Source organism: Podarcis melisellensis (genome assembly GCF_964234715.1).
Source record: "Podarcis melisellensis genome assembly, chromosome: 8".
NCBI lineage: Eukaryota > Metazoa > Chordata > Lepidosauria > Squamata > Lacertidae > Podarcis > Podarcis melisellensis.
In genome coordinates, this window is record NC_138540.1 from 35397252 (window position 1) to 35413268 (window position 16017).

Genomic DNA, 16017 nt, shown 5'->3' on the forward strand with positions numbered 1-16017 from the left:
ATGCTTTGTGGCACTGTTTTCATTAGAATCCTCAGCAGTAAAAACAAGTTGAGAGGTTGAATCTTGGCCCAAATTAGACCCTTTGCGGGTGTCCTGGTAAGAGTTTGCCATTTTGAATGGAAGTCTGTCGGCGAGGGTGACAGGTGACTTATTAACCCCGGCTAACATGTTAGTTAGAGAAAACGCTGGATCTCCACTTTCCCTTTAACCGTGCAGAAAAGAGTTCGTTTACTTTTGCTCCTCTCCTCCCCTCATTATTTGATAGTTCTTTAAAGAGTTGCAAGTTTTACTTTGCCTGCTTTTGATCAGAAGGAAACGGCAGTGCTGGAGCCGAAGCGCTGCAGTGTCTCTGGCTTTGAACTCACCAGGTCTAAAAGCCTGCAAGAATATTTTCCCTTTCAGCTTTCTAGCCTGGCTCATACAACTTCCTGATAAAGGGATATGTTAAATTGTCCTTAAGGACGACTAGAAAGGTAAGCTTTCCCATCCAAAACTCACAATGGAATTGATTAAAAAAAATAAAAAAATTACGTGCATTAAAAATTTAAATGTTAGCCTTTTGGAGTAGAAATTCTTTCTTTCCAATATTCTGCCTTCTAAAAAAGTTTTTTTAAAAAAAGTGCTAAGTTTGTGGTGCATGCCTACAGCCATGGGTTCAGTCAGTGCGACAGTGCCCTCTAGTGATATAAGCCTTAATCATAGGTGTGAACTGTTTATTACTGTGACATTTTCCAAACTCCCGATCATGGGGCACAATTGCTTTTAGGAATTAAAGTGGGAGGCACGCTCTGTGCTGATGCTAGAAAAGGTTTTACTTTAACACATTTAAAAGTAAGAACTGTCACCGAAGAGTTCACCCGCTGTGTTTCAGTATGAGTAACTGTTCTGGGTGTGATTTCTCTGAGGATGTCTCTCAGAGAAAGCCAGTTTGGTGTAGTGGTTAAGAGCGATAGACTCATAATCTGGGGAACCAGGTTCGCTTCCCCACTCCTCCACATGCAGCTGCTGGGTGTCTTTGGGCTGGTCACACTTCTCTGAAGTCTCTCAGCCCCACTCACCTCACAGAGTGTTTGTTGTGGGGGAGGAAGGGAAAGGAGAATGTTAGCCGCTTTGAGACTCCTTCGGGTAGTGATAAAGCGGGATATCAAATCCAAACTACTACTACTACTACTATTCTTCTTCTTCTTCTTCTTCTCCTCCTCCTCCTCCTCCTCCTCCTCCTCCGTATTTGGCGTGAAGGAGACCAACCTATAGCAATGAATCATCCAGAGACACAGTGGGCCTCTTCCATTTACTTTGGAAGTAGGTGGGTGTCCTGAAACAACTCAGTCGGTTAGAGCGTGGTTCTAATAATGCCAAGGGGCATAGCTGTCAAGTGTCCCTTATTTGAAGGGACAGTCCCTTATTCCAGCGCCATGTCCCGCTGCTGTCCCTTATTGATGGATGTCCCTTAAATGATGTCCCTTAAATTTCAAAGGAAGCAGCTCCTCTCCCTCCCTCCCTGCCGGCCAGGGAGGAGGAAGGCTCCAACTGTGTTGCTTGGCTGTGTTGCTCACCCAATAAGAAGTCTAAGAACGACTGGGGGGTGGAGCTTGCATGCCTTGTGTGTGGCTAGTTAATGCAAGCTGAGGGGGTTTTTGAAAGCTGGATGCCATTTTGTTGCACGTGTTGCTGCAAACTTTGCAGTGCAAAGCCAGGCTGGGGAGCCATCTTAAGTTGAGGCTGCATAGGCCTTGTGGTGCATGTGATTCAGATTCTATTCAGTTGAACCTCTGGTTACAAAGTTGGTTGGACAGTGTGCTCGAAGCTACCCAGCATGAGTTTGACCAGACTGCAGGAGGACAGGAAGACGAGAGTGCCTGGAACAGGTGAAGCTGTAGGTCCCTTATTTTGGTTGTTGGTCCCTTATTTTCAAATCTGTAAGTTGACAGCTATGCCAAGGGGCATAGTCTTGCATTGCAAGGGGTTGGAGTAGAAGACTCTCAGGGTCCCTTCTATGATCTATGAACCAGGAACTACTGAACTACAGCTCCCTCTTGTGGTGAGCCATTGAACTGCAGGTGGCCGGTTTGTAATGAAATACCTTCAGGTCCTAGAATGACTCCACCCACCCAGGCTGGCCATTGGAGCCTCTTAGACAAGGAGGAACATAAAAGGGCTTCCTGTGACAACTGAGTTTGGCTTGAGCAGCAGGGCCTTCCTGAATTCTGGTGTGTTCTTGCATTCATGGACCAATCTTGATCCTTGACTTGCCTTTCTTTCCCAGTGCCTGGTTTGTCCTACAGATCAGGTCTACTCTTCAGTTCTATCAGCCAGTTTTTCATGACTCCTAATTCTGGCTCACTCCAGACTTCTGCCCACAGCTCAGCCCTGCCCAGCTGGTAGTGTTGGAATTACTGATTTATTGGAAACAAGAGCAAGAATGAATTGGGGTATGTGGATTAAATTGGAAATAATTCTTAATTCTCTTGAGAGTCCCATGGACTGCAAGAAGATCAAACATATCCATTCTTGAGGGATTCAGCCCTGATTGCTCACTGGAAGGACAGATCGTGAATTGAGGCTCCAATACTTTGGCCACCTCATGAGAAGAGAAGAGAAGACTCCCTGGAAAAGACCATGATGTTGGGAAAGATGGAGGACACAAGGAGAAGGGGACGACAGAGGACGAGATGGTTGGACAGTGTTCTCGAAGCTACAAACATGAGTCTGACCAAACTGCGGGACGCAGTGGAAGACAGGAGTGCCTGGTATGCTCTGGTCCATGGGATCACGAAGAGTCGGACACACTAAACAACAAAATTCTTAATTTGCCTTCTTATAAAAAATGTTTGACACAGCTCCCTTTATTGGAGATATAAAGTGTCACATTGCATCTAGGAATGGGAGACATTACTGTTGGAATTCAAGCCCGTCTTGAGGTATGTGCCTATCTGTTCAGGCACCGGCTGAATTCCTTAGACCTCCCTCCGGCGACTCCCAGCAGGATAAAACATACTCGAGGTCCGTTCTGGCAATTTTCCTCAGGCTGTGAGGAAAACACACCAACTGCTCCTCTCTCCCCTTTGGTGTCCCCAGGGAGGGGAAAGAAGCAGACAGAAATCTATTTACATCTTTTATTCCTGTCTTTTACTTCAGTACAGAGAAAACATGTCTGCACTCATCAGCAGTTTGAATAAACTCCACCCATGTCCTTCCAGCACAGGTCATATGACAAACCCACTGAGCTAACATCCGGTGCTCAGTACAGATTGGACTGCCCCTTTGTTCCCATGGCAACAGTCACAAACTTCCTGTTTGGCTTTCCAGCCACATGCAGCAGACTTGGCTGCTAGAGCCTTTGCTTGCTGCCGCATTGCTGCTTTAGAATAACATACTCCCCCTAAAGTATCAATGCGTGCTGCGAGCAAAGCATCACCCAGAGAAGAAAACAAACAGTTGTTATACTTATAACATTCTCCTGTTGTTTCAGTTCCACCCTTGGAACTACCCGCCACTGGTTTTACCAATGTACCTCTCTGGTTGTGTGACTTCCAAGGAATGAGTGCATCTGCATTACCTTGGATAGCAACTCTCTGTTGTGCCTTTGTCTCTGACTCAGACACAGCTTCAATCTGACCTTGGTCGTTTACAACAGCAACAGCTAAGTTAGCAAACTCTTGTGAATACCTCTTGGGTGGTACACCCTTCGTTGCTCTCTCAGACCTACGTAAGAGGTGCTGCTCTTCTTTGCTTTCTGGTTCAGCCTCTGAACTCTCTGGAGAACCAGTACTAAGCTTAATCAGTGGTTCATCCTCCTCTTCTGAGGGTCTAGTCATCATGTGAGATTTCCTCTCAATGACTGTGACAACTGAGCTGTCTGAGCTATCGCTGTCATCATCAGTACTACTGAACTCAATAAGATCAAACTCATCATCATCATCATCAGAATCATCATCACCTGTGGGAAATGTTTGAACAATCACTCTCTCCTGTACAGGAGCACTCTCTAGAAATTTTGTGAGAATCACCTGACCAGATTCAGACAAAATTACTCTGTAGAGACCCTTTTCATAACCCACAAAAATGCCTCTGGCATTCTTTACTCCACCTGGAGCTTCTGTTCTCACATGAGACCCAAAAACCTTGAAATGGGCAACAGAAGGTTTTCTGTGGAACAGTTTCTCAAAAGGAGAACTTCCCAACTCTTTTGAAAACTTTCTCAACCACGTGTAACAATATGACATTAGCGATTCAGCCCAGTACTCATGTGGCAGATGTGAACTTAGCAATTGCGCATGCATTCCCTTTTGCAATTCTCTGTTCACTCTACTACAGACACATTTGTTCCAAGCTTCTTCGGAACTAGCAGCTTTGTGTCTTATCCCTTTCTTCTTCAGGAACCTCTGGAACTCCTGTAAAAGAAAAATTGGCTTCTCATCTGTGCAAAGACAATCTATGTCAGCATCATGCATATTTTTAACCTTGTCACAAAACTCTTTAAACCTTTCTAAGGCTTCTTTCGGTCTCTCCAAAAGATAAATCCAGACAAAACCTGTAAAAGAATCAACACATATTAGGTAATACTTTGCATTGCCTCTAGATGGTGCTAAAGGACCAATCACATCAGCATACACCCGCTGAAATGCCTTGTCGACCCTCGAGGTCACCTGCTTGGTGTTCTTCTTGGCTACACCTGTAAAAGAGATCATGTTAGAATCACAAGAATTACATTTCATGTAATCACTTTGATCAAAAGTCAACAAATACAGTCCATCTTTCTCTTTGGCAGAAAGATACAACTCTCCATCTTTGTAGATCTCGCAGTTTTGATCATCATAGGACAGTTTTAGTCCCTTCTTGGCAATCTGCGAAACGCTGAGCAGATTATACTTCAACTCTGGAACCAAGTAAACATTGTCTATAGTCAAGTTCAGACTTTTAAGATACACAGTCCCAATTCCGGTCGCTTCCAGCTTTTGACCGTTGGCTAGTTGCACAGCGAAGCTTTGCTTCTCAAACGTAGAAAATAGTCCTCTGTGTCCTGTCATGTGAACTGTGGCTCCAGTGTCTAGAACAAAGAAGTTTCCCACCTCTGGTGTGGCTTTTAGCGACATCAAAGCTTTTGCAGTCTTTGCCTTTGGCTTGGTGTGACCTTTGTCTGACGCCTCAGACTTTGCGGAGCTCGCCTTAGCTCCTCTGTTCTTACGTGGCTTCTTGCAGTACCGCTGAAGATGCCCAGTCTGGTCACAATTGTAGCATCGGACAACGTTCAAAGCTACAGCATTTTCTCCAGTAGCAACAGCAGTAGGGGCGTTAGAACTCCGTTCTTGGCTCCCCCTGTCCTTGACTTCCAGGGCGGCAAGTCTGTCCTGTTCATTCAGAACCACGGCAAAGACCCTCTCCGAAGTCAAATCCGCTGCTGGGAGAGACCCCAGCTGACTGGCAACCGTTTTGTAAGTCCGATTCAGACTGTTGATCACCATGAAGCAAAACACTTCCTCCTGCAAACGGAAATTGCGTTCCACCATCTGTTGACGCAGAAATTTCATTTCCGTCAGGTGCGCTTGAACATCTCCATCAGGCGCAAGCCTTAGGTTGGTCAGCTTCTCAAAATACAGCAACGCTGAAGAACCTGCATCTCTATGATGTGTCCTTCTCAGCGTGTCCCAAACAACTTTCGCGTGCAGTAAATCTTGTATGTGGATCAACTGCGAATCTGACACGCACAGAATTATAGCAGTTCTGGCCTTTACATCCTGTGACTCCCAAGCACGCGTTGGTGCTGCTGGAATGGGGTTTTCAATCACCCCAAACAGTCTCTGATTCTGCAGCAGGGCCTTCATCTTAATAGACCAAGATGCATAATTGTCACTGGTCAGAAGGTCTGGAGTAGGCAGGCCTCCCCCCTTCTTGGCATCCATTTTGAGTCCTTGCATTGACTCTCAAACACAAGCCTCTAAAATCCAATAGCTGGCTTGTTTACACTCTGTGCCACCTGGCAGCTCTGAACGCTAGCTGCGTTGGAAATTTCCAAGAGCTCTTCAGACTGTGTAGTCAAAACATTCCATTTTAACTTTCACTTCTCCTCTCTGAGGCATGGCCTTCGTTGCTAAGCAGCAACATTCCGTTTCCTTGAACAGGAAACCACAGGAATGTTTGGAATGCGGTTTCTCTTTTGACTGGAGCTGTTTTTATCAAACGTTTCTCCCTCGAAGCAGAGAATAAATCAATCTGCATTCACACTTCTAAGCCCGAAAATCTCATACCTGGGCTCCGTTGCTTTGGCTGTCTTTCCTTCTGGTCAGCTTCTGGCTGCAGAGGATCAGCTTGCTCACCTCAGGCTTCCATGGAGGCCACTTCTTGATCCAGAGGTCGATGAAAACAGCAACCGGCGTCTGCTACCATTGTTGAAATTCTGGCCCGTCTTAAGGTATGTGCCTATCTGTTCAGGCACCGGCTGAATTCCTTAGACCTCCCTCCGGCGACTCCCGGCAGGATAAAACATACTCGAGGTCCGTTCCGGCAATTTTCCTCAGGCTGTGAGGAAAACACACCAACTGCTCCTCTCTCCCCTTTGGTGTCCCCAGGGAGGGGAAAGAAGCAGACAGAAATCTATTTACATCTTTTATTCCTGTCTTTTACTTCAGTACAGAGAAAACATGTCTGCACTCATCAGCAGTTTGAATAAACTCCACCCATGTCCTTCCAGCACAGGTCATATGACAAACCCACTGAGCTAACATCCGGTGCTCAGTACAGATTGGACTGCCCCTTTGTTCCCATGGCAACAGTCACAAACTTCCTGTTTGGCTTTCCAGCCACATGCAGCAGACTTGGCTGCTAGAGCCTTTGCTTGCTGCCGCATTGCTGCTTTAGAATAACAATTACATCTAGGAAAGTGTTTAGACCATGGGTAGGCAAACCAAGGCCTGGAGGCCAGATCCGGCCCAATCGTCTTCTCAATCTGGCCCGTGGACGGTCCAGGAATCAGCGTGTTTTTACATGAGTAGAATGTGTGCTTTTATTTAAAATGCATCTCTGGGTTATTTGTGGGGCATAGGAATTCATTCATATTTTTTTTCCAAATATAGTCCAGCCCCCCCCCCAAGGTCTGAGGGACAGTGGACTGGCCCCCTGCTGAAAAAGTTTGCTGACCCCTGATCTAGGAGCTTGGTTTGCAGAGTTTGTCTTAAGGAAACTTGGGGAAATTTCCCAACCCAGTCTTTCAATTGCTGGGGGCCTTGGGGAAATCACATGGTCCCCTGCACCCTGGTTTTCAACCTAGCAAGTGATTCCCCTAGCAAACAGCTCCAGAGATCAATGTGCTATGGACAGCGTATGGATTGCCAGGCAAGGCAATAGTTCCAGATGACTCTAGTGAGTGAAACTCATTAGCCTTCTTCAACAAACAGTGAGGAGGGATGGGCGGACGGGGGGGGGCACGAAATGAATAACCAGCTAATGAGCACTGATTGTGAGGCAAAAGTGGGGAAGAGCGCAGGAGCCTGTGTATGTGAAATGATACCTTGCGCAGGGAATAACTTGCCTGCTAGTGTTTCAGAAGCTGCCTCATGGACGTCATCTGCTGTTTGAGAGAGAGATGCCTGCACTATTATCTACTTAATGGCCCAAATGATGTAATAATTGATATGGAAATAGGCCCAGACTAAGTTGCTTGTAGTTCAAATCTCAGAGGCTGCTCAAAACTGTCTGCCCAGATTTTATTTAAATTTCCTTTTTGGGGAGCGGGGGGTGTGCAGCCGTGGCGGTTTGTTTGTAATGTGCTTTTCTGAGGCTTGCAAGGAGCACGAGACAGATGTTAGCCATCTCCTATTTCTTTTGAGATGAAACGGCTCCAGACTGGTGTTCTGACTGACACCGATTATTAATATGTCAAGAGAGAGTCAACATAGCTGAGGCTCCAGGTGGTGCAAGCATCGCTCCCCGCCCCCACAAAAGCCAAACAGAAGGTGTATCTTCATCTCAGATGTAAATGAGAGTGATTCCTAGGGAATTCTGGGTACTGTAGTTCTATGCCTAGGAGCCCTAATGTAGAAATCTCACCAAACTACAAATCCCAAGAAATGCTGGCTGTTAAACTGCTTTTCTCCTCAGTCTGGGGAACCTGCGGCCCTCCAGATATTGCTGGACTCAAACTCCAACCAGTGTGGTCAATATGGATGTTATTTATTCATTTAGAAAAATGTCTAAACTGCTTAATAAAAACCAACCAACCAGCTTCTAAGGGGAGGTTCTAATAGGATTCCTCGCAATACAAAACAATTATCAATAATTCATAGAAAAGGAAAACAGCAAATACTATTTATATATAATAGGGATGGGAAACCTTTATCAGCCCAAGGGCCACATTCCCTCCCGGGCAACCATTTAGGGGCCACATGGTGGTGGTGGATGGAGCCAGATGCAAACATGGGTATGTGGATATTATATTTAATGTGGGTACATTTTATGTAGAAACCTCTGCCTTATACTGCACAAAGGTAAGAGACACACCTGTATCATCACACATCTTTGCCTGTAGCCCCACCTGCCAGTGGCATGTTGCAGATGCCACATAATACCTGTTCCACATCTGTAAGAGATCAGTGTATTTTTGTGGCAACACATACACTTTGGAACTCCCTGCCTATTGACATTAGTCAGGTCCCTTCACTGTACTCTTCTCAGTGTCTGCTAAAAAACATTTATCTTTACGTAAGCTATCTAGAAATGCAGAATGCTGACATGTGCTTTAATTTGGTTTTTAGCTTTCTACTGATTTTTATTATTTTTGAATGTCTTAAAAAGTTGTTTTTAACTGTTGCTGCTGATAATCTAATAGGTTTTTTTTTCTTTTTACAAACTGCTTTGAGGTTGTTGTGTTTTTTTTTACAATCAAGCGGGATATAAATTGTATTAAATAAATGAAATAAGTTTGGCTCCCAGAAAGTTGCCCATCAGGAAATGTGGCCCTTGGGCTGAAGAAGGCTCCCTGCCTCTAGCCTAAGCAAAAAAGTCCCAAACAGGCTTTCGCCTTTCATCCTTCTAGAAGGTGTGCCAATTGCTTAATTATTGACTTTACGCCTTTTCTGCACCTTTCCCAGCTTCTCTCAGTCTATGTACTCTTGAACTGCAAGTTCTTTTAGAGACACCATTTTAGTTAGCCGTTTTTTGGCCTTCCTTTCTTCCATCTTCTCTTGGAAGTATAGAAAGTCCTTGCCAAGTTCGTATGCTAAGGAAATCATTGTTTCCAGCAGGGGCATGTAGTACCTGTGACCAGGATGTTTCTCAAGGCGTAGCAAAGCTTTCTCTCCAAATTCATAGGCACCTTTGGAGTTTTCCAGATCTTTGTGACAGACGACTATGGCACAGAGAGTTGGGACCAATAGGGTGGGCCGATGCTTGACAAGTTTCTCTTGCAGAGCTATAACTTCCAGAAGTACCTCCAAAGCTTTGGTAAACTGTCCTCCCCGGAGGCAACTATAGGCCTCCTCCAGTTCTGGTCTCACTAAGAAGTCAATAAATATTCTAGATGTCCGGGTGTATTCCATGGAATACAGAAGCCGCAAGTAATCTTGGAAGGCTAACTTCCTCTCGATGATGATTTCGTCTGTGAAGTTCCCCGTCATACACTTCTTGGGAAATGCAATATCCTCCATTTCATCATAGAACTCCTTCAGAAGATGCATGTGCAGCTTTTCGAAATCTGAATACCGACGCTCAATCACTGATCTGTTGCTGTCAAAGCTGCCCGTCTGGATGATGAGGATCTGGTACGTCTAGCGGGCAACACACAAACACAACAATTGAGAAAAGCTTTGGTGGCTCAGGAAGATGGCTGGCACTACTGAAGCCAGCACCACCACCAGGACATGGACTTTGGAGCAGATGCCCAGGCCCCCACTCAGCAGAATGAGCAGGAGGGCCCCCAAAACTCAGTAGGGCTGCCTTAACATGTTTTGAAATAGTCTTAAAGAGGGGTAGTTGTGGTGCCCCATTCAGTGCAGATTCTGAACTCTGCAGAAATGATTGTAAATATCCCTGTTTGGAAAAGGCCCATCTAGTCTAGCATCCTGTTCTCAGTGGCCAACCAGATGCCTGTGGGAAGCTAGCAAGCAGTTGAATGCAACAGCACTCTGCCCACTAGGATTTCCAGCAAGTGGTGCTCAGGGACCTACTGCCTCCGACAATTTAGGTATAACGTACAACGTAGCCATGGTGGTTCGTAGCTATTGATAACCTTATTCTCCCTGAATGTGTCGAAGCCTGAGGTAGGAAACTGGATTTGGCTAATGGGCTAGAGCCGCCAGACCGTTATCTCCCCCCCCCCTGCATTGCAGGCCACGTTTGACAGGTGGTCAGGGAACGTTATATTGCAGAATGCTTTCCAGTGGCATTCTGAAGCCTCCTGCAGAGCACTATTTTTCAGAGTGATGGTTTTTCAGAGCACTTTGCAAGCTGATCCTTGGTTCGCACAAAGCTGTGGGCGCATTACTTTGCAAAGGGTGGATTGGTGGTGCCTGCCAAACCCCTTTTGGCTGAGCCATGCCTCGCACCTGACATTGTATGACATCACATGTAGAACAGTGGTGTGGTTTGGCCAAAATGTCTCCAAATGTTTTCACCCATACAGGCTTACATTTGCTTACCACATATTTAGAGAAGGGCTTCTCTACAATTCTGGCTGACGGGATTTCGAAAAGGACCTTGACTTCTCTGAAATTGCGCTTCTCATTCCGCCAGTATTCTTGGAGTTCCTTAGTTGTCATGGAAGAGTTGGGACTTTGGACTCTTTCGTCACCTAAAAGAATGTATATATTTACTGAGTCCTTTTGGGGGTTGGGGAATATGTTCTAAAGTGTGTGTGGAGTTGCATGCAGACAGATAGATTCTTGGGAAATTGCTTAGGTATGGGTCCTGTTTTCAGACATAATAGAAACGTTTCTCCTAATTTGATGACTCCTCCAATATGAAACCATTTCCATAGACAACTGTTTTATTGCACTAAAAGTAGAACATTATAGGGCTACTCCAGAGTTCCTTGGAAAGAGGGATTGATTGTTAAACCACTCTGGGAATAGTGAGAGTTCTGTGAGAGGAATAAGGGTCTCCTAACAACTCTCAGCACCAGTAACAGATTACAGTTCCTGGGATTTTTCGGGGAAGAACGTGGCCTGGGGAGGGTCACAATGTCCAGAGTGGTCTGTAATAATAATAATAATAATAATAATAATAATAATAATAATAATAATAATAATAATAATAATAAAAATAGCCACTCTGGGCGGCTTCCAAAAAAAATTAAAATACTGTAATACATCAAACATTAAAAGCTTCCCTAAACAGGGACACCAGGGGTGCTAACTTGAATAAATAGGGGGGGGAAGGTAAGCCCTGGCCCACATAATCAATCATCTGACACGGTGCACGCACACCATTTGAATGGCATTGCCTATCAACTTTTTTGAGGGGCTGGCCCCCTCATTTATTTTATTGACCGCTAGGAATTGGCTTCTCTGAGGGTCACAATTGGTCTCTGGACCTGAGGTTTCCTCACCCCTGACTTTCAGAGTCACCTGTCCAGGCCTTACCTGAGATATCAGTGGGTTCTGTCTGCTCCTGGGTTGGCTGAAATGAAGTTAGGGTTTCATAGCCATCTCCTTCATCTGAATGGGTGTCTTCAGCAGACTCGGCTATAACCCCTTGGACCTCCTTCTGGTGGTCTTGTAAGCAAGGTTGGCCTTCCTCCATTGCAGAGCTGTCAGAAATAGACTGCTATTTCATTTTTAAAAAAAATCAAAGTTGTTTACAACAAAAGTACATAAATACGTAAAAAAACCATACAGTAGAAACATATTAAAAATTTAAAACAGACCATTGTGGGAAGATGCCCTCTTAATTGCCTGCACAGGCCTGATGGAGTAGAAAAGTTTTCAGCAGGCATTTAGAAGTTAAAACAGAAGGTGTGTGTTGAATCTCTGTTTGCAGAGTATTCCACGTTACTGAACTGATGAACCTAAAGACACAGTTTCTGGATGTTGTCAACCGAATCTCACCAACTTGAGAAATGATCAATGATGCTCCTGCAGATTATCTCAGTGATGGAGCTGGGATATAAGGGTTCAGGCGAATTGTGTACTTTCCCATACGCCATGTCTCTGGGCCCCATCAAAATCTTCCCTAAAAATGGGTCTCAACATACACCTCCATACATCTCTCTATCTTCAGTGCAGACAAGCAAAGGGACCTCTTCTGACACTTGTTTTCAGGGCCCACCCTACTCCTGTTACTGTACTCTTAACTTTTAAATTCTGATTTTCAGATTGTCGCAATTCCCCCCCCTGCCCCCCGGGACTTGCTGGTGAAGGGCAGGCAATGAACTGAACTGTCATCATTTCATTTTTTAAATGATTTTATATTTCAAGTAGCAAAAGATACCCAAACAAGGAAAACAGAGCTTAGTAATTGTACAGAGAAGAAAAGAAAAATAGCAGCTGGACGAATGTTGCTACCAAACATAAGTCTGTCATAAGTCTGCCTCTAGCCCCATCCACCACTAGCATGTGACCCACAAGGTAACACAGCCCCTGAATTGGAAAAACGGTTCCCTATCCTGGCGTATAGAGAGTGGAGGCAGATCCCTGCCTCTGTGAACAACCCAGGTGAAGACTCATATAGAAAGGAGCGAGAGAGGGTGGCACCACTCCCCTAGGTGTGCGGATCATGACAGCTTGTTGTTATAAATGTGCCTCCGTATGGTGGAACGCAGAGACAGCCACCTACGTCTCTTTCCCTGACATGTAACACAACATCAAACTGTCATTGTGAGTTAACTAAGCAAACTGGGACCAGGTCCCCTCCTCCCCCAAAGCCACTTCAGATGAAAAACGAGCCATTTTTAAAAGTAGGTTTCACGTTCGAGCCTTCAACCTTTCATAGCCGCAGTCGGCCGCCGAACCGGTGACATGCTAGTAATTGCAATAGTTCAAATAGCTAAGCCCACGTTTCCGAAGGTGTTCAAAAGCAGCGTGAATAAAGAGCCTGTCATTTTGGCATAGGTGGCACATTAATGGAGGGAGGGGAAATCAATGCAAACAATCAGCTTTAAACTTGCAAAAGCAGCAGCTTCCACAAATGGTCATTAACAAGAATTTCACCTTTAAGATGGGGGGGGGGAAGCAGTTAGCCTACTAATTTGCGGACCATTTTTTCTCTCTCCCTTTCCTCCCACCTCCTGCTCATTAATGTTCACACTTGCAATCATCTCTAAAGTAATCTATGTATCCTAGTGTAGCCTCACATTCTAGAGTTCTGGATCAGACTCCATGGTTCCTTGGGTGTGGGCAGGGAGGCAGCTGCCCCCCTAAAGTAAGTAAATAAAAAATAATTAACTGATCAGTTGCGTCACAGATCTCAGCTCTGCCCTCCCTAACATAAAGCCTGCACCCATTAAAATAAATCTTGGTTACAACCATGCAAGGTTCTACGTTGCCCACTATCCAGAGGACAGCCAGACATTTCTGGAAAGCCCCTGCTTGAGCTTTTTACTGCCAACAGTATTGTGGAGCAGACTGGTTGGCAGGAACCCTTAACACAGAGCTGGTTCAAAGTTCTTTTCGGGTGGCACCTTCAGGGACCCGTTTTTGAGTCAGTTTGCCCCTTCCTTGCCACTGTGTTCAGCTGCTCTCCTCCTCTGCCACACTGTTTCTGTCATCTTGCTCTTCCCAGACATGGCCAGAGAGCAAGCAAGGACTGCTCAATTATTCAGTGATCTAGCTAACAAAGGAATTAATTAAAGGCAGAAACCAACACCCCTCTCCCCATATATATATCACACATTTCTGTAACAAATACCTAACTAATTTTACTAACTGCTACCTGGCCACCCACAGATCACAGACATAAAATACTGACCTGGTTAATAATCTAGAAATTGTTTCCTTGACAATAGTTTTTAGAGTCTCCAGAACTTCATGGCAGCTGTGTTTCTGCTTTCTCAAAATGTCCAGAGTACCAAGTTTCACTTTACATCTCACCAGCCAACTTCTCTTTTTTACTGTACCAAAGAAGGAAGCTGTGTTTGGACTTCCTGGTTCAGTTTATTTGCTTGCTGCAGTAATGAAACCTGGAGAGAAGCTTCAGTGTGTGCTGTTCCACATATTCTGTGTTTAAGCTAGATGGTGCTCTGCGTTGGAGTAGGGGACTAGTGTGCCCCTCCCCGTTATGTCTCTATTAGCACAATTAGTTTCCCTGCTAATTACATTGATATGATGAGCCAAACATGGCCTGTCCCACGTGAAAACTAGGCAAGCAAATAGTACTACAATCCACGGAGCCCAATTAAATACATAAAAGCAGGAAATGGGAAGCTTTTTTTAGCCTGGGCAACTTTCTGAGGGTCATGTGCCAGGGATCGATGGGGCCAGAGAGAAAAGTGGGTACGGCAACAAATCATCATTATTTTATAACCTTTCATAGGGATGAGTTTCTCCATACTTTCACATTCCTCTTTCTGCCCTCCATCCAGACAAGCAAAAGGCATTCTCAAAGTACAGGCATGGATGGATTCCAGCCAGGCAAAAGCACTCAAGGTGTGAAGCAAGGATAGGTGAGGTGTGTGGCCTAGAGGGAAGGGGTGTGGCCTAAGGAGAGCTCCAAGGAGCAGTTACAGGACACTGCAATGATGCTTCTGACCTCCAGACCTGAGATTCCCTGCTCCTCTTTTAAGCCTTCTACAGTGTGCTCACTGGAAGGACAGATCCTGAAGCTGAGGCTCCAATACTTTGGCCACCTCATGAGAAGAGAAGACTTGCTGGAAAAGACCCTGATGTTGGGAAAGAAGGAGGGCACAAGGAGAAGGGGACGACAGAGGACGAGATGGTTGGACAGTGTTCTCGAAGCTACCAGCATGAGTTTGACCAAACTGCGGGAGGCAGTGGAAGACAGGAGTGCCTGGTGTGCTCTGGTCCATGGGGTCACGAAGAGTCGGACACCACTAAACGACTAAACAACAACAACACAGTTCAATTGTAATAATATTCTATAGGACCAGAAGCATTGTGCATCCATGGAGGAGAGGACCTTTTCAGTGGTGGCCCTCAACATTGAATTCTTTTTGGCACCAGTTGATTTTATTTGCCTGGGTTTTTAAAAAACATTTTCCATATTATTTGAGCTGGCTGAACAGTTTTGGACCACTTCTGGACTGTTGCCATCTTGCGAGCAGGGTTCAATTGCATAATGTCAAATTGAGGTTGCATAATTAAAATGGGTTTGGGACCATTATGCAACAAACCTACTTTTTTTGGGGGGAATGGTCCTTTTTCTGGTGTGGAAAGTGTCAGAATATGCACTGGAAAGTGTGGGATAATGATTGCTTGATGCATGCTCACTAAATTACCAGTGTCTTACAAGCTTCTGCAAATTTTGTGCAAACAAATTATTATTATTATTAAATTATTATTTATTAAATTTGTATACCTCCCTTTACCCGAAAATCACAGGGCAGTTCACAGCATAAAAGTACAAAATAAGAACAGGAAATACATAAACAAAAACAAACAAAAACAAACCAGTAATCCCCCCTCCCTCAAACACATTTAAAAGCCCATAGAATGTTTAATCAGCCAAAGTTCTGGTTATAGAGAAACATTTTCACCTGGTGCCTAAAGATATGTAATGAAGGCGCCAGGTGAGCCTCCCTGGGGAGAGCATTCAACAATGAATGCTTAACATGAATGTTGCCTGGATGCACCCTTAGTGTATCGCTGTTCGGAAGTTATTGTGGTTTGATTTTTATTATTGTATTCTTTAATATTGGATTGATATTTGGTGTTTTTATATATATTATCTCAGTTGGCATCTGTCTTGGATTTAAATTTTTGTATGTATGTGCTGTTGTTCTAAACTGGTTTTTATATTTCAATAGTTTTTTAAAAGTATGATTTTATATATGCAGTTGTTTTAACTGAAGTTGTTTTAACTGCATATATGTAACAGCTTTAAAAATATGTTATTATATTGTAAATCACTTTG

General features: G+C 44.6%; 1 protein-coding gene and 1 long non-coding RNA gene across 2 annotated transcripts; one reads left to right on the forward strand and one right to left on the reverse strand.

Annotated features, from left to right (window-relative positions):
• The first annotated feature begins 1223 nt into the window (after positions 1–1223).
• On the forward strand, positions 1224–13903 carry LOC309377168. Its single transcript, XR_014171458.1, has 3 exons — positions 1224–1343; positions 1925–2436; positions 12411–13903. It is a non-coding gene; the product is annotated as an uncharacterized lncRNA (long non-coding RNA).
• SNX20 (sorting nexin 20) lies at positions 8154–14006 on the reverse strand. The gene is made up of 4 exons (XM_081924100.1): positions 13897–14006; positions 11574–11740; positions 10632–10783; positions 8154–9761 (listed from the first exon to the last, which is right to left on the reverse strand). The coding sequence occupies exons 2-4, from the start codon at positions 11731–11733 to the stop codon at positions 9093–9095; spliced, it is 981 nt and encodes a 326-aa protein (XP_081780226.1). The 5' UTR covers positions 11734–11740; positions 13897–14006; the 3' UTR covers positions 8154–9092.
• Positions 14007–16017: the final 2011 nt, after the last annotated feature.